Source organism: Rhipicephalus sanguineus, chromosome 8 (assembly GCF_013339695.2).
Source record: "Rhipicephalus sanguineus isolate Rsan-2018 chromosome 8, BIME_Rsan_1.4, whole genome shotgun sequence".
NCBI lineage: Eukaryota > Metazoa > Arthropoda > Arachnida > Ixodida > Ixodidae > Rhipicephalus > Rhipicephalus sanguineus.
The window spans coordinates 8838682-8862434 of NC_051183.1; the positions used below are offsets into that span (position 1 = coordinate 8838682).

The 23753-nt window shown below is 48.6% G+C and overlaps 1 protein-coding gene across 2 annotated transcripts in view; it reads left to right on the forward strand.

Moving 5' to 3' along the window:
• LOC119401293 (ras guanyl-releasing protein 3) overlaps positions 1–23753 on the forward strand; it is a 232595-nt gene that overhangs the window by 30979 nt on the left and 177863 nt on the right. For both annotated transcript variants that reach the window (XM_037667987.2, XM_049418737.1), the window contains exons 3-9: positions 10549–10840; positions 12708–12816; positions 13845–13958; positions 15640–15925; positions 19196–19369; positions 20837–21051; positions 23570–23744. In XM_037667987.2, coding sequence (XP_037523915.1) covers positions 10690–10840; positions 12708–12816; positions 13845–13958; positions 15640–15925; positions 19196–19369; positions 20837–21051; positions 23570–23744 — 1224 coding nt within the window. In that variant the 5' untranslated portion in view covers positions 10549–10689. The remainder of the gene's footprint in view (positions 1–10548; positions 10841–12707; positions 12817–13844; positions 13959–15639; positions 15926–19195; positions 19370–20836; positions 21052–23569; positions 23745–23753) is intronic.

The window sequence follows — 23753 nt, forward strand, 5'->3', positions numbered from 1 at the left end:
TCGTATGCCCACAAGTGCACCCTTTCTTACGTGCTTAATGTAAGCCTTGTTATGTTGTTTTCATAGATTCGAAAACGGAAGAAGGTAAAGAAATAGCAATTCTGTTTGTTTCTCTTACCCTTCTCTTGCCGCCGGGAGGTAGCGTCACGTCCCACAGACTTCATGCAGATGTGTTCTATTACTTGGACTTGATGCTGTCTTCTAGTCTGTCAGCGTAGACTGTCGCCGATGCTGGTCAGAATTGGAACAGTCCCGATGTTGACCATAAATTAACGTTTAGCTACAACCACCAACCATTTAATGAACTTATCGAAACACGATAGCCGGCATTAGTGATAACTTAGCCAACACTAGTCATTATTAGCCAGTGCTAGCCACTGCCAGTAGTATGCCAGTAAGTACGATAGGGTGCCGGTAACATGCGTAACATGCCAGTAGACACGAATGGCCAGAATCGCGAGGCTGTCTATGTATGAAAGGCACCGCTTAATGCGACGCGCATTGAGTGCAACACGGCGTTTGTTTACACGTCTGCGATTCTTCGCGTGTGTCTGCGTTTATTTCGTCATTTCTTCGACAGTGGTTTGAAAGAATGGAGATGAGAGTGGAGTTTTGTGTTCTTTCACGCAGATGACGATTCGAGAGTTTGCGTAGCCGCGCTTTGCCGTTGTGCCTAAAGGCACTGTTCCAACCTACTGCGCGGACGCTTCAGCGGATATCTCGCGTTTGTCGCATGCGCAGGTGACCGCTCACTCTTTCGTAAATAATTATTAAGTAAAATGTAAAAATTAAACGCCTTCAGAGTTTGCCTTTGGCCGCTGATTTTTTTTTTTATTTGAATACGCTTGGCGATTGTGCTCGTTGGATTGTGGCCAAGTGGGTTATGTGCGAATTCAAGATGCATACAGATATAAAATAAAGGGTGCTTGTATATTAAATGACACAAGCGTGTGATACAGAGCGTCATCTTTAGTCGTACGACGGTGCCATTTTTGACAAATGTGTGTTTGTAGCGCCGAAAAAAAAAAAAAAACGAACGCTCTTGCTGGCTGCGGGTCGTCCAGAAGTGATGCAAAATATCGCGACAACTCATGAATAGTCACCTTTGTTTTTGGCCTAAAAAGGTGTTGTTGCTGTTGAAGACATTGAAAACAAGCTTCCTGTCCAGGTATACGCTCGCCAGGTGGTCGCAATTTCCGGAGCCCTCCACTACGGCGTCCCTCATAATCATATCCTGGTTTTGGGACGTTAAACCCCAACAATTGTTACCCTTTGCCGAAAAAAAGTTGGCATATGCAAAGTGAAAACATCCATCATGAGAGAAGGCGTGTACACGCGAACGCAAAGAAAAACCGGACAACGCTTAACAAAGCTCGTGCGTGTGCCGTCGTGTTGGAGGAGGAGGTTGTGCAGGTGGCTTGCGATATATGCAGGCAATTGCCCCGCCCGGTTTCCTTCTTTCAGATTACGTTGAAAACACTATCTTTTTTTTTTAAGCGAAGCGCGGCCAGGCTACGAAGAAGACACGCGAAGCGCGACACAACGATGCACATTCCGGTGGCTCATGAGCTGCACGGTGCTGTGTCGGGCCCCCATATCACCACATCACGCCCCAGTATGAATGTCACTCATCACCAGTCACCTGCGAGCCTTAGCTTTTGAAAAATTCAAAAGTTGTGCATCACCAGTCACATGCGAGGTCTGTAACGCTTAAAAAAAATGGAACGCATCTCCACGAAGTGAATGATGGCGAGTGGGCGAAGCTAGGTCCTAAGGTCCATAATGTCTACGTTGTAGTCGCCGACTAGTATAAAGGGTTTGTACTTGTAGGAGTTTTATATTGCTTTGCCACAATTATGATTGATATTAGTGTACTGCTAAACCTTTTTTTCTGTCTCACGTATGTCGCCCGAGCGTTGCCCCATGTAATGTGAATTGAGTGACATAAAGTGACATAAAGAGTCGACGACAAAGCTCGGTCAGGGTTGCCACTGACTTTAGAGTAAATGTCGCCAAACGACGAGCAAAAAGTCGCCAAAAGTCGCCATTTTTTTTAGAGATTTCGCCAAAAAAGTCGCCATTCTAGATATGTGCGGCATAACTAGTAATAAAAATTTCCACTCACGTATAGCACCGTAGAATACAGTACCATCCAAGACCCTTAAATTATATTGACGTTTCTCAATGCTATTCGTATCGCTCGCTTCACCATGGCAGTCCATGGTGCTGCTTCCCCGACTAGCCGCAAGATGTGCGTGGTGGCGCAAGGGTGAATGAATGAAACGCTCATGATATCCCATTCCTGTCCGCTCGTTTCAAGGGTAAAAGTGTGCTAAACCTTAAGCGAAAACCCTGAAAGCGTTGTTTGTAGACAGCTTTACGTATCCTCATATGAATTAAAATGATTAAAATGTTTATTGAAGGTAACTCGAGAGAAATCTTACAGGAACCGATCATTAGTGAGTCTTACACCTTTTCAGTGTGAACTAATAAAAATTCTGGAGTGGAAGCTCTCGAAACGCCTTGCCAGCGAAAGTGAAGCGAGCTTTTGCCCACCAAAGAGCTCGGAAACATGCTCTTTTCTGGTCGTGCCTACTTAGAGGTAGTGAAGTTCGTGTTGCCCCTTTCTCCGGTGTGAACCGAGAAAGCCGGCTCTCTTATGTCGCTGATGAGAGGAGACTTAGACTGGGTAAAACGCAGTTCGTTTATTCCGATGCGCACTCGGCGCGTTCCGAAATTCGTCTCTCCCCGGACCCTCCCATCAGGTCTCTTAAAACACTGCTGCACGGGGTCTTCACAAGTTCCGGCACGGCACTCTCGAGCGGAGGTCACGTTCCCACGGTTCGAGCACGGCGAGCACAACACCGCAGTCGTCGGGTCATTTAGCTCGGCAGAGCCGCAGTCCGTGGCGAGCACTTGAAGTCGTAAATCTGACCTCCGAGCTCGTTGAGCAGACGCTCGCTGCCGTCGCTGTCCGAGTCCCCCGCAATGGCTTGCGCCCACCGCACGGTCGTACGAGGCGCTGACGGAGATGTTCCGGCCAGCACCACCACGCGTTTCCGCAGGCGCGCTTCCAGGAAAACGCCGCCGAAGCCAGCTGATATACGTGCCGACCCCCGGCATTCGCCCGCAGCTCGGTTTTGTTTATACGAGCCGCAGGCGCCGCATTGCTCCGTCCGACACCTCCGCCGCCACTGTGTTGCATAAACGTCTCGTGATGCAACACACCCATGTCCAACGGGTATATTTGTTGCTTCCTGTAGAGGCTGGGTAACACAGGTCAATCACGGAGGGTGTGCAAGGTAGGGATGCACCACTCCGCTAAAAGCTCACAGTGCCATGACCAGCATAATTCTAATGCATGCATTCATATCCTACCCCAGCGAGTGCGGGCTCGCCAGCCGAGACAACGCGTCCGCGTTCGCGTTAAGTTTACCCTTTTTGTGCATGACCGTAACATTAAACTTCTGTAGTGCCAGCGCCCAGCGCATCAGCCGTGCACTCTGAGGGGACGTCAAAGTGAGGAACTTTAGAGGATTATGGTCAGTCACCACCGTGACACTTGCACCAAAAAGCCACGTCTCAAGACATTGTGATGCCCATACAACAGCATAAGGCCCGCGCTCAATCGTGGCCGAACGGGTTTCGACCGACGTTAGCTTCTTGCTGAGGAGAGCCACCGGCATTTCCCTGCCTTTTTCATCGATTTGAGCAAGGCATGCTCCTAAAGCTACATCGGATGCATCTGTTGCCAGAATGTAGCCCTTGCTTACGTCAGGCGCGTGAAGTGTCGGCGCACTTGTTAACTGTTCCTTAATGGCTTCAAAGGCCTTTTGTGCAGCGTCGCTCCAGGGTATTTGCTGTGGGACCCGTCGCCCTGTCAAATCGGTTAGCGGCAACACTAACGTAGCGTACCCGAGCACATAGTCGTGGTAATAATTACACAGCCCGAAAAAGCTCCGCAGTTCGCGTTTGTCCTGCGGCCGAGAAATGTTTTGAACCGCCAAAACCCTTTCCGGGTCGGGTGCGTGTTTACCTAAACCTAAAATGAGGCCAAGGTACTTGACTTCCTGCTGTGCAAACTTGCATTTTTCAGCATTAGCGGTTGGTCCCACCTGAGCTATCGTCTGTAGCACCTGCCTCGTGATCGGAGCTATCGGTACCCTGTCGCGTGTTCTCACACGTGCTTTATTCTGGCACTGGTGACAGCTCTGGCAGTACTGCTTGACATCACCTGACACAGCGGGCCAAAAGAAAGCGGTCTTAATCCGCTGTAGTGTCTTCTTTTTGCCAAGGTGACCCGCCCAGCCCGAATCATGAGCTAACCGCAGTACATCTGCCTGTTTTGGTTGTGCCAGCACCAGTTTATTGCACGGCATACCAGCCACGTTATCTTTATGGTACAGCAACCCATCAATTACAATCATTCCGTCGGTTCGCGCCCGTGCTTGTTCCCACGCTTCTTTAAGGCTGGGATCAGCCACCTGGCTTAGCCTGAAACGCTCTCGTTCACCGACATCCGCGTCGCACTCCAGCGGATCCGTTTGCTGTGCCCCATCGTCAATGCACACCGCCTCAACTTCCGCGGTAACTAGTATCGGTTCACCATTTTCCTTAGCCTCCGGCTGCGCCTTCTCCACGACAGGGCGTTCATAAACAACTGCAGTTTCTTCCAATAACTGCTCGTACGTGCCTGGGGTAATGAGCGCGTCTACCCCACTTGCAAGTTTATCAGTGACAGCGCACAGTATCCCCTTATCGCTTTCCTCGCGACCAATGTATCTGGGTTTCCCAATCAATCTGAGTGGAACATAGGCTAACTCGGTTATTGCCTGCTCACCAAATGCGCCCGTCAATTTTAGGTTGGTTCCCGTTGGTCGATATCCCGGCACTACAGCCCTCCTGATGACGCTTATCTCGGCACCGGAATCTATGCTGCCTTGAAACTGTGACTGACCGCACGCAAGGTCAATTGTCTCGATAGAGTGAAATATAGGTGCTTTCACAGCATTTTCCTGAGCAATCATCTCCACACCGACTACACTGTCACTGTCTGCATTTTCCTTCCGCACCAAATTTGCTTTAGCTGCCCGCGCCGTCGGGCAGTCTCGCGCAAAATGCTCCACGGAATTACAAACAAAGCAACCTCTGCTCTTTTTGTCGGTTTTGTTTGCCGCTAATGAAGTCCTGCGTGCATCAGGGAGTGATTTTGGCTCTCCCTCTCCCGTTATCTCGCCTGAGTTATCCGATCCTCTTTTACTTTCTTTGAAGCTTTCTGCCAATTCGGCGACCTCCAGAGGAAGCATTATATTGCTCTGGGTTTCATTTTGAATAACGAATGAACGGGCTTCCGCACCCAGAGTGTCGCGAAGCCTGTCCGTTACTATGAGATTTCTGAACTGCTCGACGCTGCCAACTTTGTAGCCATTAAGGTAATAAATCAGGTAATTTTCAAGCCTGACTGCAAATTGGGGCCATGTCTCATCTCGGCGCTTTTTCGATTGAGTAAAGAGGCGGCGATACTCAGCGGAAGAAAGTCGGAGACCTTTCAGTACGGTTTCTTTAAGGATATCATAATCCTTCCTTTCAACCGCACTGAGTCGAACGAGGAAGCCCCTGGCTCTCTCATTTAGTCGAGGCAAAAGAAGCCCCGCTCTCCACTCCCGTGGCACATCATAGCAATCAAATGTGGCCTCAACGTCGTCAAACCACGATGGAACGAGTGATCCCTGAGTAGGCATGGGCACCAACACGTCCTTCAAAAGGCTCGTGTACCTCAACCTCCTGTCCTCACTCCGAGCTGCCTCTGCGTTCTCAGCATTTGCGGCGGCACTGGCACTGTTGTTTCTAAGCCGTTCCATTGCTAATTCCATTTCCGTAATGCGGAGCTGCATTTGTAACATCGCCATTTGGTCAGAGCCTGACCCTCCCGAAGGCTCTCCTGTGACCCTAGTCATCTCGGCGTTCGAGCCCACATCCGTCAGCCCCCCACTCTGGTCGGATTCCATTTCGCTAACCCCACCACTACGCAAGTTATACCCACTGGTCATAACAAGCTGCGAGCCAATAGAGGAATGAGACACCCACCTGCGCACCTCGCGCTTCCAGCAGTAGCGGCTACGGCCTCTTGAGTTCACGCCCGAGATGAGTCCGTCACCATGGAGTCAACCCGTGTCTGCTCTTCCACCAGAATGGATGTTTTCCCCAGTCTTCTCAGCAGGACATCCTGTCGGACTGCGCCAGTGAAGTTCGTGTCGCCCCTTTCTCCGGTGTGAACCGAGAAAGCCGGCACTCTTATGTCGCTGATGCTAGGAGACTTAGACTGGGTAAAATGCAGTTCGTTTATTCCGATGCGCACTCGGCGCGTTCCGAAATTCGTCTCTCCCCGGACCCTCCCATCAGGTCTCTTAAAACACTGCTGCACGGGGTCTTCACAAGTTCCGGCACGGCACTCTCGAGCGGAGGTCACGTTCCCACGGTTCGAGCACGGCGAGCACAACACCGCAGTCGTCGGGTCATTTAGCTCGGCAGAGCCGCAGTCCGTGGCGAGCACTTGAAGTCGTAAATCTGAGCTCCGAGCTCGTTGAGCAGACGCTCGCTGCCGTCGCTGTCCGAGTCCCCCGCAATGGCTTGCGCCCACCGCACGGTCGTACGAGGCGCTGACGGAGATGTTCCGGCCAGCACCACCACTCGTTTCCGCAGGCGCGCTTCCAGGAAAACGCCGCCGAAGCCAGCTGATATACGTGCCGACCCCCGGCATTCGCCCGCAGCTCGGTTTTGTTTATACGAGCCGCAGGCGCCGCATTGCTCCGTCCGACAGAGGTCAAATGGCTTTGATCTGTTAGTGTAAATGCTACGTTAATTACAAAATAAAAGATCGTTGTTGCCGACAATAGTAACCCGTCGAGAGGAGTATTGACGATTGATGTCCAATAAAATTTGCCATGACTTTGAGGCTTACTTACGAAAACTAGTAACACAAAGACACACTTGCAGCAGTACATGACCCGTAAAAGTTGCCATATTAAACTTCTCTGGCGTGCGTGGAAAACGCTCGCTTTCCTTCGCCAAACGCCGATGGTTTATCGTGCCCCTAGTAAGATGGCGGGCGCAGACGCCATCTTTTGGTGGGCACGGCTTCACTATTGCGCAATAATCTCCACTACAGCAATTAACTAATATGATACCGGACGCCACTGACCTTTTCATATAGTCACTTATAATATCTACACGTGTCAATCCAATGCGTTATTAATGAACAGATAGACAATGTAAAATGTTATATACCAATTGTTTTCATTGCACACGCTCACCGAGAGCAGTGGAAAATGCCTCAATAAATATTTGTTTATTGCACAAATAGCCGCGTATCCGCCTCTCTTCGCTATTCCAAAACAGCCTTTACGAGCTGAATTGGGGGTACTGCAACAGTGAACAAGTCGCCAAGCTATTCAGAACAGTTGGAGCTTTGGCGGAACAAATGGTCGGAGCCCGCGGCCAACCCGTAGTCTAGCTCCTTCAGAAGCGGAACTTTAGTGAAGCTTAAAGCACCTATAGCCATAAACTTATAGTCATACACTGCCCCCTCGCGGTTTGCAAGGCAGTCCGCTGACCTAAATTTTGCTGGAATGTCGCTGGGGGACGTTCCAGTACCTTCTGCATCTAGATGAATTGAGGAGATACACACGAGTTACGGGACGGACATACCGAATGACGCTTAATGCGCACATTCTACTCAGGGGTCTAAAACCAAGAGAAATACAGAGAATGTTGCCGCTCATTCGTTGGGAAGACACTGGGCGCAGGATGCATAACTCGGTGGAGACCTAAGCCGAAAATAGCCAAAAATTCGCCATGTCGCCATTTATAATTTTAGGTCGCCATGGGCCTCTCAAATTCGCCAATTTGGCGAAAAGTAGCCACCATTGGCAACCCTGAGCTCGGTCCTAAGGTCCATAATGTGTACGTTGAAGTCGCCGACTAATATAAAGGGTTTGTGCTTGTAGGAATTTTATATTGCTTTGCCACAATTATGACTGATATTAGTGTACTGCTAAACCTTTTTTATGGGATTTTACGCGGTGCTGTGCCGTCAGCATGTACACCACACAACGGACAAGCCTAGACCCTAAGGTGCTTCGCTCCTAAAACTCAGAGTAGTCGCGACACCTCCTTCCTGAATGTCAAGTGTCCACGCTATGCAAGTAATCAAGACCTTATATTCCTCATGAGAAGGTTCACATTGCGAAAAGCCAGCGTGTATTGAAAAAAAAAAGCACACGAATCGCGAGAACCAACCGCGTGCCTCGTGGATTGAGGCGCGCGAGCTGCGCGTTCACTTAGTCTTTGCGCCGTTCGCGTGAAAAAAGATAAAGAAAATCACGCCATATCTACGAAGTGAATAATGATTGAGAAGCTGGCTCGGAGATTATCGGGTAAACCGTGAATGCTCCAAACAATTCCTCTACTGTCATGTAAAGCCGTCACACGTTTTTATAGTAGCGATTGTGGTCAGGTTGTTGTCGATCCACAAGCGGTCGCAGACCTTGCAGCTGTGGCCGAACGTGTGGTCGAGGAAATCGAGGAAATGTGGTTTTGCCTGCGTTAATGTCATCATCAAGGCGCTCGAAGAACAAGAACAAGAAGGCTTTTCTTTCGCGCGATCCTGCGCATGCTACAGTTGGCTATGCTATTTGTGGTTTTGCCTGCGTTAATGTCATCATCAAGGCGCTCGAAGAAGAAGAGGAAGAAGACTTCTCTTTCGTGCGAGCTGCGCCTGTAGCGGTCGCCTATGGAACTAAGGTTACGCTTACGACGCGGGACATTGCCCCAGCTCAAGAAGCTGGCGAGCCAGCTCCTGAAAAAACGGCGCTCGCGTGACTCTCGCTTTGTCCTTGAGAATTCGCGAAGCCGAGGCGATAAAGAAGAAGGTAAAGACGACGATTGCCTGGCGCAGTAGAAGTGATGGAATGCTTCCGCGGAGCGGCGCCGGCCGCTCGGTGAATATAAAATACGGTGTTCGCGTGACTCGGCTTAGTGACGCCTAGGGGAGCGAAAGCCAAACAAGCGCAAGTGAAATGTTTGCTGTGCATAAAAAGAGCCCAACGTACGCTGCCCCACCTACAGCAAGACATGGAGGAAACCACCCACTGGATACTCGAAGATCCACTCATCAGAGCCAGGCGAAATATATGGTGCAATGACTTGCGCAAGACGGCCATCCCCTGCCCAGCAATAACAAGCACAACAAGCTCACCAGTTTGAGAAAATCACCTTTTTATCTTTTTTTTTCTCTCTTTCCTTTCCCATTTTTTTTTACACCATGGTGCTGAAGCAAACAAGCGAGAGCACTTTGTATATATTTCAATAAAGTTTTCAATCAATCAATTTGCTGTGCATATATGTGATGATAACGAAAGCAAATCGAGCATTGAGTAAATTATTAAAGATTAATTATATGATGATGGTGAAAGCAAATTGAGTACTGAGTTAATTACTGTGCGTTGTACGTCGACATAAAGTCCAGATAAAGATAGCCACGCCAGATGGCTTTCGCCATCGAGTCGTCTTAGGCGAATACTAAAGGGACCCTGTGAGTTATTATTGACCATCTTTGTATAGGCCTCACCGGCTCTGGCAAAATTCGATCTTCTGTGTCGCGTGAGATCGTAATGCAGAATAACGCCAGAAAATATCAGAATGAAGTTGTGTTCATTTCTGGCATGAGCCATGCAGTCTGGGTCATTACAGGCGCGTGTAACTCTGCAATATGAAGAAAAACGTTATGACAGTAAAGGTCGAAGAGACGTATAGCTGTATGTAGAGCATAATTATCTGAAGCTATACGTGAATGTATCTGTCGTTGTTTCGTTTTCGAAAAGCGTGCAAATGTCAGTCGTCATCAGCTTGCGGTTCGAGCGGACAAAACATCCCGGAGGAAGCCTTCGCCACCGGATCAGCCACGCGTTGTGATGAGCAAGCTTTGTGACCTTGAACGAGAGAGCGAGTGCGTCTCGATTCAGGAAGGCCACTATTTTTGGCGTCCAATTTACTCACGTGAATTGCAGGTTTGGCACCCCGTAATCTCACTCACGCATCTACCCTCGCATCATCTGCCGTCTCACGCACATTGGCTCACGGTCTGGCTGCTGTATAGAGGCGACAGCACGACCAAGCACTGCATCCACAGCGCCTACGAAGTGCTCGGCCCGTGGTCATGGACGTATTGCCATCTTGAACATTAGGCGAAACTTGGCACTCCCTCATTCACACACGCAAGTACTCACGACCCACAAACAGTGCTCACTACCAGCTGTTTACCAATGGTGTCCTTTGAACATGAGCATCATCGTTCGTAGATAAGGGGTCCTTTACTCACAGTAACCAGTCGGTAGCGAACGCTGTTTGTGGGGTAGTACTTGCGTGTTTGAATGAGAAAGTACCAAGTTGCGCCTAATTTTCAAGATGACGTTTTACCAGCTAGCCCAACAGTAAGTTCTGGTGTGGAGGTATTGACGCGGAGAACGCCTCTTTGCCGACATGGCGCAGCGCTCGGAGTCGGCGACCTGTGAAAGCAACAGCAGGGACGGCTGCTGTTGCCAGGAGGAGTCCTGACCCGGCGGCGGCGGCCGTTGCAGCAGCAGCAGCAGCAGCATCAGCGCGGCCGGGGGCCATGTGGGGCCTCGGGTGATGGGACCCCAGGGGGGCTCGATGGGCTCCAGCGGAGGGAGCCCTGCCCGGGACGGCCTCGTCTGGGACACCGAGAACCCCGCCGTGCCGGGCTTCTCGCTCCGCGCTGCCTCCCTGGACGCCGCGCTCAGGTTCCTCATCGACTGCTTCCGTGAGTTGAAACGCTTTACCGCTTATTACTACACTCTAAAAAGGAAGAGTCATTTGACTCGCTTTCCCTGCTTGTGTGTCTCTCACCTGTATAACTCTCTTTAAAGAATTTGCGCGAAATATAACTCTCTTTAAAGAGACACGTTGACTCTCTTTTGGAAATTCGTGCGCCTTACGACTCTCTAAAGAGAGTCAGCGTGTCTACCTAAAGAGAGTTACTCATGTGTGAGTCACATGTTTAGCAAAAAGGAGTCAAATGACCCTCTTTTTTCCTTAGAGTGTATAGCCGATTACAACCTAAGAATAATTAGAAGGTCCGTCCCCAGTACTGCGGCGCCTGTCATTCATCTGTGCAGTCGTGCATAGATGAGAGTCGTGCTTTGTGGTTTCCGTACTAACCATAAGTACTTTTTCGCTGCTAACGTAAATACTACACATACTTTGAATTAAAAGTTCGTTGTTCCTTGTTAAAATTCTACGTTAGGATAAGCAGTTAACATGAAATCTTTCCTGAAATTTGCCGGGAAGTCCAAGTTTTCGACCGAAAAACTAGGGACGCGAACATGTCTGTATGGGAAAGTCACCTGCTTGAAATACGCGAGACGTGTTTGACGTCGTATAAAGAAGCAATGTGTGGGACAAGGAGGTGTGGGACAGCGACGGCTGTGGGCGGAGCTAACATTTATTCTTAGGTTGCAGACGACTATAATAGGGAATGTGTGACTATGCTTCTTTAAAGCGCTGCCTTCGCATCCGCGAGTGCGTTGTAGTAAATCTGTTTAAAATGTATATATCAGTGTGCCACTTTATTCCGTATAAAGAAGCAATGTGTGGGACAAGGAGGTGTGGGACAGCGACGGCTGTGGGCGGAGCTAACATTTATTCTTAGGTTGCAGACGACTATAATAGGGAATGTGTGACTATGCTTCTTTAAAGCGCTGCCTTCGCATCCGCGAGTGCGTTGTAGTAAATCTGTCTAAAATGTATATATCAGTGTGCCACTTTATTCCGTATAAAGAAGCAATGTGTGGGACAAGGAGGTGTGGGACAGCGACGGCTGTGGGCGGAGCTAACATTTATTCTTAGGTTGCAGACGACTATAATAGGGAATGTGTGACTATGCTTCTTTAAAGCGCTGCCTTCGCATCCGCGAGTGCGTTGTAGTAAATCTGTTTAAAATGTATATATCAGTGTGCCACTTTATTCAGGATAAGGGAGAGCGTTCGTCAGTCTGTCACATCATGATATTTTTTTTTATGTTGAATTAAGAGCCAAAATCACAGATATGGAAATGGAGGTCTTTCCTACAGTGGGTCATCATAACAAAATGGCAACAGGAGATAAAACAAGTATGGCTAAAATTTGGTGAAGTGCATAGATGACACTCGTAACTGATAGAACGAGGAAATAAAGGAAGCTATAGAATAGCGTAGACGAATGTCTAGAGATCGCGTTCAGTATAGCACTGATAGTTGGGCGAGTTGGCGGTTGTCTTCGTTTGTTCTTCATCGTCAGTGTATCGTGTTTTTCGTTGCGCCGTTTCATAATCACGTTAGGGCTTATAGAGAAGTCCACTAAGGTGACTTTTTGCGCATGTTAGAACTTGATAGGAACTAGAAAGAGCACAAGACGGGGACATGGAAGAAGCTTGAGACGCACAAGCGGCTGACATGCAACAATATTTTACTTGTCTGTTTATTGTGTGTGTTTTTCTTTTTTTTGTCTGTTTAGGCCTATATGAATCAGCGCTACTGACGTCGATTCGGGAATACCTGTTTCCGAATCATTTCGGACCAAGTGCAGATGATTCACTGTTTTTTTCTCCTGTAATCCGACGAATGGCATGTTTTTCGTCTGCGACTGCGCAGTACCCATCGGTGGCCTGGAGGACGACGACAACCGCTTTCCTTACATATTCCTCCTCATGCACCAGTGGTTCATCAAATCTGAGAAGCTGGCACGATGCCTTGTCGACCAGTATCCTTTGCTCAAGTGTGTCCACGACATGTCTGCATGCTATTCAGTTGAGGTATATCGAAATTCTCCTATTCGTCAGACACTACACGGCATTATGCTGAGGTGTGGGTACCCGAAGTATCCGGGCCTAATGTTTTCCATAGATCACTGCACATGTCACTGTCATTTCCCACCGCGTGTGTTTTTAGGCCACTTTACAGCCGTATTACATACTAGCATCGTAAATTATTAGTCATCGTAAACACCAAACTATCAGTGATGGCGCTCTTCGGCTGCCCTTGCGCCATTAAAAACCACATCATCGATGCGGTGCATTTTATGGGAAGTCGTTTAAGAGGCAATTTTTGTATTAACCTAATCAGCCAGATCCGCACCCTGTGAGATAGCCTCATTTCGAGCGTTATCGTCATGATCATCATCATCTCGAGCATCATTTAGTTTTGCTTCATTCACTCCCCTCCGTCGGTCACGTGACATGCGTGACGCCGGACGGTGCAGGCTCGCCTTAGAAGAGCTACGCTGTTAAAAAAGCATTTTTCAGGGCTACATTTGGGAAAGTGAAGCACCAGTGACGTTAGGACTGTAAACACTGATATGAAGCTGTAATCAGGGTACAATATAAAATACAGGAGTGATTAATTTTGAAAGTCATTGCCGCTGAAATATGGGACGAGCTGGCCGACCAGCATTGGGCCGTCCTGCAAGCCGAAGATGCCGCCCGGGTCTAAGGTCTTCGAGCCGCCATTTGAGGCACCGCCATCATCATCGTCGACGGAAGGTGGGACGGCACAGGGGTCATTCCCCTCTTCCCACGCCTCGCGCGAAGGAAAACTGCCGGATCGGTTTTAAATAAAGTTTATTCAATCAAAGAAAAAGTGCAATTGCAGTGCTTTGCTTCACTTCATTAAAATATTCGCGCACTACCATAGTTGCCCTTCAAATAATTGGCCACCAGTATTTCTAATGTGCCTGAGAACAATATATCGTCCCTGGTTTTCACGCGTTGGAGTCCTTAATGCACGAACCAGATACATGACCAGCAATACTCAGCATCGATGCGTGCTGCCATGTGTTCATACTCTGCAGCACTCAACGCACTGTCCCATTTACAAGCACAAGGCACAGGTGTGCCAGGTGTTCAGGTAAGCGATATTACACCATAAAACCAACATGACGGTCAAGCGAAGAGCTATTTTTCACATAAAGTTTAAGCTAGCTTACTGTCTCTGCCAGCACACGAAGTTTCCGATATAGCATCTCACTCTGCGGTAAAACATAGGCTCCTCTCCCCGTGACGTCACAGTGCGATTACAAGGCTATATCACCCTTTGCAACAGTGTCGATATCAATGGAGTCTTTATTGACGTCGTAAGCAGCAGCATAAGCTTCTCTAATAATTATCCACGCAGGCCCTGGTTCTCGCAAAAATCCTTTTAAGGCAGAAAATGCACGCTTTTGTAGTTTAACTGTTCGATATGGTCCCAGTATTTTTTTTTTCTTCCAGTGAGAGCGGCGTTTTGGGCAGAGCGCTCAATTTATTTATTCTTTTTTCTTCTTCGGCGTAATTTTTCTCGTCTCTCTTTCGCTCTCTGACGGGTCCCGTGCCCGGCTCCGTTCGAGCACTGTCAGAATCCGAAAAAAACGCAAGAACATGACCGGTGTATATAGCAATAAAGATGTTTAAGAGCAATCAAGCTGATTTTCAATAAAGGTGTTTCCTCAGAAGCACAGTGCAAGTCATAACTAATCAATTACGCGATACATTTCTTTCAATGATATATGGTTCGAGTGGGAATCGAACCAAGGACTTCTGCGTGGCAAGCAGGTGTTCTACCACCGAGCCATGACCGTGCTTGATCGCATACAGTTATATCAGCATCAACACAATTGCCTTCAAGTTGAACGTAAACCAAAGTTACAGTTTATTTCATTTGCAATGCACGAACGCCTCTTTCGGGAAATGTGTTCCGTAGTAGAATATTTGTAAGCACGTGCATACCGTAGTTTGTGCGACTTTGAGCAACCTTCAGTTTTTCAGATTTTTTGTTTTGTTTCGTACATCAGGTCATTAAGACAATAGTGTGCAACGCGAGGAAAAGTTTATTAACATTCCTGCATTCTCTCCCCCCGTTTGGCAGCGCCTGTGCGATGCGCATTAAAAAAGTGCTGTTGGTGTTCTTGAGGACTGCAAACCTTAGCGAAATTACTTCAGACATAACTAATTAACGCAAAAAGGACAAAGGACAAGGTGAAGAGAACAGACACGACGCGGCGCTTACTGTCTGTTTTCTTCACCTTCTCCTTTGTCATTTATGCGCTAATTATGTCTGAAGTCAATTCGCACCAACTAGGCCTACTCGTGTCTCTAACCTTAACAAAACATCACGAATAACTATTTTTGTGTGCGCACACTTTAGAAAAAAAAAAAACAAGTCCTTTGACTCTTTTTTGAAAGTCCTGACTTGCCACGCATATGACTCTCTTCAAAGAGACACGTCTCTTTGGAGATCATTGTACTGTCTTCGGAGAGTCGTGTGACTCACGAGAGAGTTAACGTGCTTCTTTAAAGATAGTCATAGTGCGGGGCAAATCAGGACTTGACCGAAAGGAGTCGACATACTCTTTTTTTTTCTGGAGTGTACGCGCGTGTGCGTGACTGCGCGTGTTATTTGTAGCTTATATATGTGATCTCTGTATGCACCGTGGTCAACGCCCGACACCTGGAGTAGCAAGCCAGGCGATGAAGCAGGCTAACATCTCCGAGGGTAATCATTAACTAATTGTTATCTCCCCGTTTGCTGCGCTGCCCTCGTGGGAAAACAGATTCTGGATGCTCAAGTTCCCCCAGCACCTCGAGGCCGAGGGCGTGGTGGCGCGGGTGGCGGCGCTGCAGTCGCGCCTGCGTCAGGAGGGCCACTCGGTGCTGGCCGACCTGGTGGACCTGACCCGCAGGCCCTCTCCCCGGTCCGAGTGGGCCCGTGCCGTGTCCGTGCGGCTGCCGCTCGCCAAGCACACGCGCAAGGTGTCGCTCGTGTTCGACCACCTCGAGCCGCGAGAGCTGGCCGACCACCTCACCTACCTGGAACACAAGGTCATGAAGCGCATCACGGTGAGGGCTCTTCTTTCCGCCCCCCTGGTGTAGGGTGGCATACCGACTCTGGATGACCTCCTTTTTACCTCTTTGTGTCCACGCTGCTTACGCCCATCTGGAGGTAATTATATGCACACATGTAGAAACTCAGAGTTCCTTAAGCATTCGGACATGCAAAGACGACTCGAAAGTGAAATCCATCCGGTGTGGCTATTTTACCATGCACTTCATGCCACGTGAACGCCGCTTCGTTTTATTGCGACAGCAATTATAGGGACAGTCTCGGCTGATCTTTGCCGTCGCCGTCGCCGTCATGCCCCGGATAAGTATATGTATGCATATATAAATAAAACCAACAAAGAAAGATAAATCAGAAGAAAAATTTTCGAAGTGCGCCACCGGGATTCGCACCTGTGACCCCTTGCTCCTCAGCGCGCCGCTTTAAACAACTCGTCCACGCGCCACCGCTTGTGCGGAATAATAACGGGGGCTATTTATATACACCATTTAACGCAGGTGGTATGCAGATCTAGGAGGTGCTTCCGCGTGTGCAGTATCACCCGCGAGATTGCCCGCAGGGTGCGCTTTAAAAAAGCAATGATAGATTTTGCCTCTGTTTGAAAACTGCCCTTGAGAAGCGCACTAAAAAGTGGCCCATTTCTGCACCCACACGCGATGTGGAACGCCGGCTAAACAATGCGTCGAACGCCACCGCGCGGCAGGAGGCGCGGAGGGGCCACTCCACGCGCTGCAGTTTTCAAAAAAAAAAACCAACAACAAAAGTATCTAAGAGCGTTGGGTTGTAGCGCGCCACTCAAACACGAAAGTGTTGAGCTGTTACCGTTGTTAGTTCGTGGTCATCCTGTGCGTGTTCTTCTCATGAGTCGTTTGCGGTTGATGGGCGTGCTGCAAGTATCGAGCTCTTTGGTGTTCTTCTTGCGACTTTGTAATTTGTTGCTATCGCGTTCATTGCTTCGGCTTTGAGGCGAAACTGCGACTTTTTAAAACCTTTCTTTAGTCTCGCGAATGCACCATGACGAAATAAATGCGCAGCTCGCGCGCCTCGAGCGTCGATATTTTTTGGTTTGTAGAATTTTTGCACAGTTTTCTGAACACGCCAGATTTTTCGCCTCACGAGGCTTTCGACTTAAAAGGAAACATTTATAAATATGACACGTTGCACAATCTAGGCATAGCACGAATTTGACTACCCCCATGCTTAGTGATCAGCACTGTGCGCACACACATACCTCAACCCCTCTCGCATATGGATACATGCAAGAAGACCATGTGAGCTGGAGGGCCCCCTTCAAGCAAAGTTGGCACCGCACCCCCCGCGTCTTTCTTTGAGAAAAGGGAGACAAAGCGCGGCCTTCCGGACACTTCAAGGAACAAGCGCAGTTATGATTGTCGTATAGCGCCTAACAGACACGCCCCAAATGAAGGGTAGCAAATCGATGAGGGCGGCAATGTGGACTTTATGATATTGCATATACTGGATGGTAGCGCAGGCTTAGGACAAGGACAAAAGAAAGGCATACTCGACACGACACAGCGCTGTGTTGTGTCAAGAAGTGCGCCTTTCTTTTGTCCTTTTCCTTAGCCTGCGCTACCATCAAAGTAGCAAACCGGACGTTTATGAGTTTATCAAGATGATTAGCCTATAGGTTATGAGGGGGAAGTATGAGGTCGTAGTCTGCGTTGTTTTTGTCGTTACGGTCTCAGTCGTCATCATTACAGCGACCGCGTCGCGTCATCACTTCGCAATCAAAGAAATAATATCAGTGCTTCGTATATATGTAACGGTACTTACGCGCGCTTTCGGTCGTTCCGTCACTATGTGAAGGCCGACTGATCGACGAGTATTACGCTGTGCAGGAATGGCGGCGTCAAGCATGTCTTGCGTCCTTCATGAAAATGTATGAGCAGTTGCTTCCTGTCTTCGCGTTGCGCGGTTGAATGGGTGCCAGCCTGCTGCAGTGTATATATGTATATATAAGAAACTGCGTGAAGTGCATTCAGTGTTAGCGGACACCGTGTGACACGCGCTATGACGTCGTAACATTGTATACTGTGCAATTGCGAGCGCAGCGTACACAAAGAGTTCGTTGCGACAATTCATACCTATACCAAAGCCATCACCTAGGACGGGCGCCTAACTGTGTATGGCGTATTGTGAAGCGGAAGCACAAAAATAGTTGCCTTCACTTACACCACGTCAGTTCGCGCCGCCAACGGTTTTTACAAAATAACCCAGCAGTCACCCACCCAATAGTCTGTTGTATTCTGTGCTTGGCCCACATCGACTCTAACCGTACTTTGCACCTTTTCTACCTTTCGTCGCATGACTTTCTCTCTATCATTGGCTCGTAAGTCGACAATGCTATACTTGGAACTCTCGATGTGGTCGTTGACACTGTAATAAGTTTGTGTTGCCTGTGACTTCACTCTAAAGTGGGCCACGGGTTATCTGGTATGCTGATGAAATATGCCACTGCGGTGGCTTGCTGAGACACTCTGCTACTGATCGCGGGTTTCATTCTCACTTGCAGGTCGCGGGTTCGAATCCCGGCCGCCACGGCCGTATTCTCGATGGAGGCGAAAATGCTTGAGGCCCGTGTAATTAATTAGATTTGGGTGCACGTAAAAGAACCCCAGGTGGTCGAAATTTCCAGAGCCCTCCACTACCGCGTTCCTCATAGTCATATCGTGGTTTTGGGACGTTAAACCCCCCAAAATATTATTATTGTTATAATTAAAACTCTAACAATTATTATTCATTCTCAGATATATCCCGATGGGGTCGGAATCTAAAAAAAAAGCTGATGTACCGTGTTTTGCGTGGATGTTGGAAAAAACCTGTGTTTCAAAGGGATTCGGGTGCCTTTACTAAGGCATCCCTCATAGCGTTGGGGCGCTTGCCCTGCATTGCCCAGCGTATGATTTACGCTACGTTGAACTTGACATCTGAAACCATGATTCTGTAGCGCGGTAAACTCTCATTTAAGCATAGCGATTAACACATGGTAGAAACACTTTGGCAGCGTTTTTCAAGTGTTGTAGCGAAGCTTCAGAGGTGTGTGATTTAGAAATGAAGTTACTCAGTATTTTAATAAATACTTTACTATATAAGCTTCTACTCGGTGGATGTGAATTTCTATATTTGTACTCTCTACGGCCAGAAAAAAGGCAAGCAAGTTCTTTTAATTATCGTCGGCATAAAACTGCGTTTTGGAGGTTACCTTGTTGAACCCCATAATTCGGTTTAAGAGAGAGTCGCTGTTTCAGTTCCTGGACTTCAAGCAGTACGCGGAGCAAGGGACGCTGGCGGACAACCCTCGCCTGGAGCGCTCCATCTCGCAGTTCAACGGCCTCTCGCAGTGGACCCAGTGCATGGTGCTCTCGCGGTCCACGCCGCAGCAGCGAGCTGACGTCATCACCAAGTTCGTCGACGTCGCCAAGGTGCGCCGGCCCGCTCGGCTGACCTCATTCGTGCTGTATACGAGAACGGATGTTTTGCAGAGATTCGCGTTGACAATTTCGCGACCTTCTTCTGTCTTCAATGGCGCCGGTCGGCTGTGCTCCTCGGCCTCATAGAACTGTAGCTTGACTGCCATCGCCATCGCATATGATGACTGCGCATAGTCGGTTCTGAGCAACCTAATAACAAATGTGTAAGCTCCGCCGCTCACAGTATCCCACCCAGAGAGAATTTTCATAGATGCCCCATCTAACTGCATTTGCTCGTTTTGTTGACGTCAGGCGCCTTTCGCGTATGTTAGGTACTTGGTTGGCCATGCAGACACATGCTGCTGTCGCTGGGTTTCGGAAAAAAGCTTGAACTTACTGGCAAATTTCAGCAAAGCTTCCGACGTCGTTGCTCACTGAAACGTAATGTTTTTTGTACTATGGACGACGAACAATTAATTATTAATATGGCCATTATGTCCTACTTGAAGTGCAGGTGAACGTGCGTTTCCTTCTCTAGCTGTGGGGCCATTGCTCCGCGCAGCGGTGGTCGTGAGAGGCGGCGCTGCGGAGGCTGAGCGGGTGTGTAGATGGCCGATGGCATCGTGCGCGCTGTGTCCGCGTGCCTGTAATGTTGGAAGTCGCGTCATCTCCTAATCGAGAGGCAGCGCGGTGCGTTCACTTGCTTCTGTTAGGCGATGTTCATTACGCCAGCGTTTTAAAAACTAGTGTTCGCGGTGGTCGAGCGTGATGTGTTCAAGTTTGTCTGTGCGCGCGTGAAGTGCGTTTCCATACCCTAAGGAGCGCGATAGCGGAACTTCCGGTTCCCGTCACACGCGGGAGGGTCACGTGACCCGAGAAGAAACGGCACTTATGACGTCACTGGTAGAGTGGCGCGTCGTCGCTGTCGACTCTGGTTCTGACAGTAGCGATGCTGGCACAGTTGCGAGAATCGCGAAGCGGCACGGCGTTACTGGCCCCCAGTGCAGTGACACGGGCGAACCACTGCAGACACTGGCGAAATAGCGATACTTATGCAACGTCAGGCAGAACATTTCCCTTCAATTCAAAATTTACGGTGGTGTTATGACGCAATGCACAAGCGCTGGTATGTCACCAGCGCTTGTTTTCACAATATCATGGCTCACTACGGCTCACCATGGTAACTCGTCATGATAACTCACCACATTGGCTCATCAAGTAATTTTATTGAGCCAATGTGAAACTGAAGTTTCAATTTCGGGCCGAAGTCTCGGCCCGCAATTGAAGAAAGCAAAGTTTGATCTTTATTTTGTCTTCTCATTACTCACAGTTAGTGAAATTAGCGACAGTAGAGTTTTCGAAGAATAATCTTTCGGCCTAGACTGTTTCACTTTGGAGTCCCCTATTACGGTGATTGGTTCTCGTTGCTTTCGAGGGTGCCGCCGTTGCAGCCGATGTGGTTATACGTGCGCTGCGCAGAACCTGCTGGAGCTGCAGAACTTCAGCTCCCTGATGGCCGTCGTGGGCGGGCTGAACCACAGCGCACTGGCGAGGCTGTCTCAGACGACCACCTGCCTGCCGGGGGAGACGAGGCGCACCCTGGCACAGTTCGCCGCCCTGCTCTCCTCGGCGGGGAACTTCTGCAACTACCGCAAGGCACTCGCCGAGGCACGGGACTTCAGGATACCCATCCTGTGAGTCCGTCAACCACTCGTTATCTGTACACAACTATTCGGGCCGATATCCTATGAAGGGACTCTAAAGAGAAAAACGACATTTCTCGTATTAGCACACTACTATTTCACGATACCAAAAAAAAGCCGGCAGATCCCACGCATTGTGGGAATCGATGTAATGCGAAGCAGTCAGCAAAGAGCTGCATACATCGTCTTGTATGTCATTGAGGAAAATGCGTGTCATGGTTTTCATGTTAACTCCTATTATTTGTGTTCGTCACACAGTAACGTCGCGCAATACCAACTTCGGGGTAGATCAAGCTAGCGAAACGGCCGCCAGCGCACCATGAGCCTGGCACGCAAGTCATGCTGTACATGACATGCGTGTCATGATTTTCATGTTAACTCGTGTTATTTATGTTCGTTACACAGTCACGTCGCGCAATACCAATTTCGGGGTAGATCGAGCTAGCGAAGCCACCGCCAGCGCCCCATGAGCGTGGCACGTAAGTCATGCTGTACATGACATGCGAGTCGTGATTGTCATGTTAACTCGTGTTTTTATGTTCGTCACACAGTCACGTCATAAGATACCAATTTTGGTGTATATAAATCTAGCGAAACCGCCGCCAGCGCCCCATGAGCGTGGCACGTAAGTCATGCTGTACATGACATGCGTGTCATGATTTTCATGTTAACTCGTGTTATTTGTGTTCGTTACACAGTCACGTCACGCAATACCAATTTCGGGGTAGATCAAGCTAGCGAAACCGCCGCCAGCGCCCCATGAGCGTGGCACGTAAGTCATGCTGTACATGACATGCGTGTCATGATTTTCATGTTAACTCGTGTTATTTATGTTCGTTACACAGTCACGTCACAAGATACCAATTTTGGTGTATATAAATCTAGCGAAACCGCCTCCAGCGCCCCATGAGCGTGGCACGTAAGTCATGCTGTACATGACATGCGTGTCATGATTGTCATGTTAACTCGTGTTATTTATGTTCGTTACACAGTCACGTCACAAGATACCAATTTTGGTGTATATAAATCTAGCGAAACCGCCTCCAGCGCCCCATGAGCGTGGCACGTAAGTCATGCTGTACATGACATGCGTGTCATGATTGTCATGTTAACTCGTGTTTTTATGTTCGTCACACAGTCACGTCGCGCAATACCAATTTCGGGGTAGATCACGCTAGCGAAACGGCCGCCAGCGCTCCATGAGGGTGGCACGGAAGTCATGCTGTACATGACATGCGTGTCATGATTTTCATGTTAACTCGTGTTTTTTATGTTCATTACACAGTCACGTCACAAGATACCAATTTTGGTGTATATCAAGCTGGCGAAACTGCCGCCAGCGCCCCATGAGCGTGCCACGTAAGTCATGCTGTACATGACATGCGTGTCATGATTTTCATGTTAACTCGTGTTATTTATGTTCGTCACACAGTCACGTCGCAAGATACCAATTTTGGTGTATATCAAACTAGCGAAACGGCCGCCAGCGCACCATGAGCGTAGCATGTAAATATGCTGTACATGACAGGCGTGTCATGATTTTCATGTTATGACTTGTGATTTATGTTCGTCATACAGTCATGTTACGCCATACCAATTTGGGTGCACATTCGATGAACCAAGCGACCAGGAGAGCACAAAGTCGTAGGCGGCTAGATAGATAGACAGATAGATAGATAGATAGATAGATAGATAGATAGATAGATAGATAGATAGACAGACAGACAGACAGACAGACAGACAGACAGACAGACAGACAGACAGACAGATAGATAGATAGATAGATAGACAGATAGACAGATAGATAGATAGATAGATAGATAGATAGATAGATAGATAGATAGATAGATAGATAGATAGATAGATAGATAGATAGATAGATAGATAGATAGATAGATAGATAGATAGATAGATAGATACGCTCAAAGTCGCAGAAGTTCGCTAAGAAATGCTTCGCATTTAAAACACATGTTTGCTGCGAGAAGAGGTCTGGCAAGCGAGAAAACGCGCAAAAAGAAAATGCGGGCGACGACGCCACATTGAAATTCCCACACCAAACGCCGCGACGTCATAGATTTTGGCGGCGTCTACTAGGGCCTAGGTAGTTCCTAATCGGTAAGAGTGAAGTTACACTGAAGTAGCCAGAGGCTTAACGTACCAATTTTCGGGAAGTTCCTTTGAAAAAATATCGCCAACATACGGGAACTACACTTTCAAATTCGTGACGTCCGACGCGTGAACATTTCGGCGCGAAGTTTGAAAATGAAACATTGACCTGAATTTTCTCCTCTATGGAATACCTATGACGCTGAAATTAGCAACGTTGGAGTTCTCAGTGTACAATTTATCAGTCTGAGCCGATTCGCTGTTTCGCTTCAGTGTTCCTTTAAAAGAAGGCCACGTCATGTTCCATATTTTACCGCCACCTTGTGCTCCGTCCAGTTGAACAACTTTACGCCACTGTCGCCCTCGAATGATCACTCGGATCACGTGATGTGTCGCATCGCAGGGGTGTGCACATGAAGGACCTGATCTCGGTGCACGTGGCGCTCCCAGACGTTGTGGACGGCATGATCAACCTGCGCAAGATGGCGCAGCTGTCGCACATATTCCAGGAACTCTGGGAGCTGCAGCACTCGCCTCCACCCCTCGACGTCAGCATGGACCTCATCAACACGCTCAAGGTGTGTATG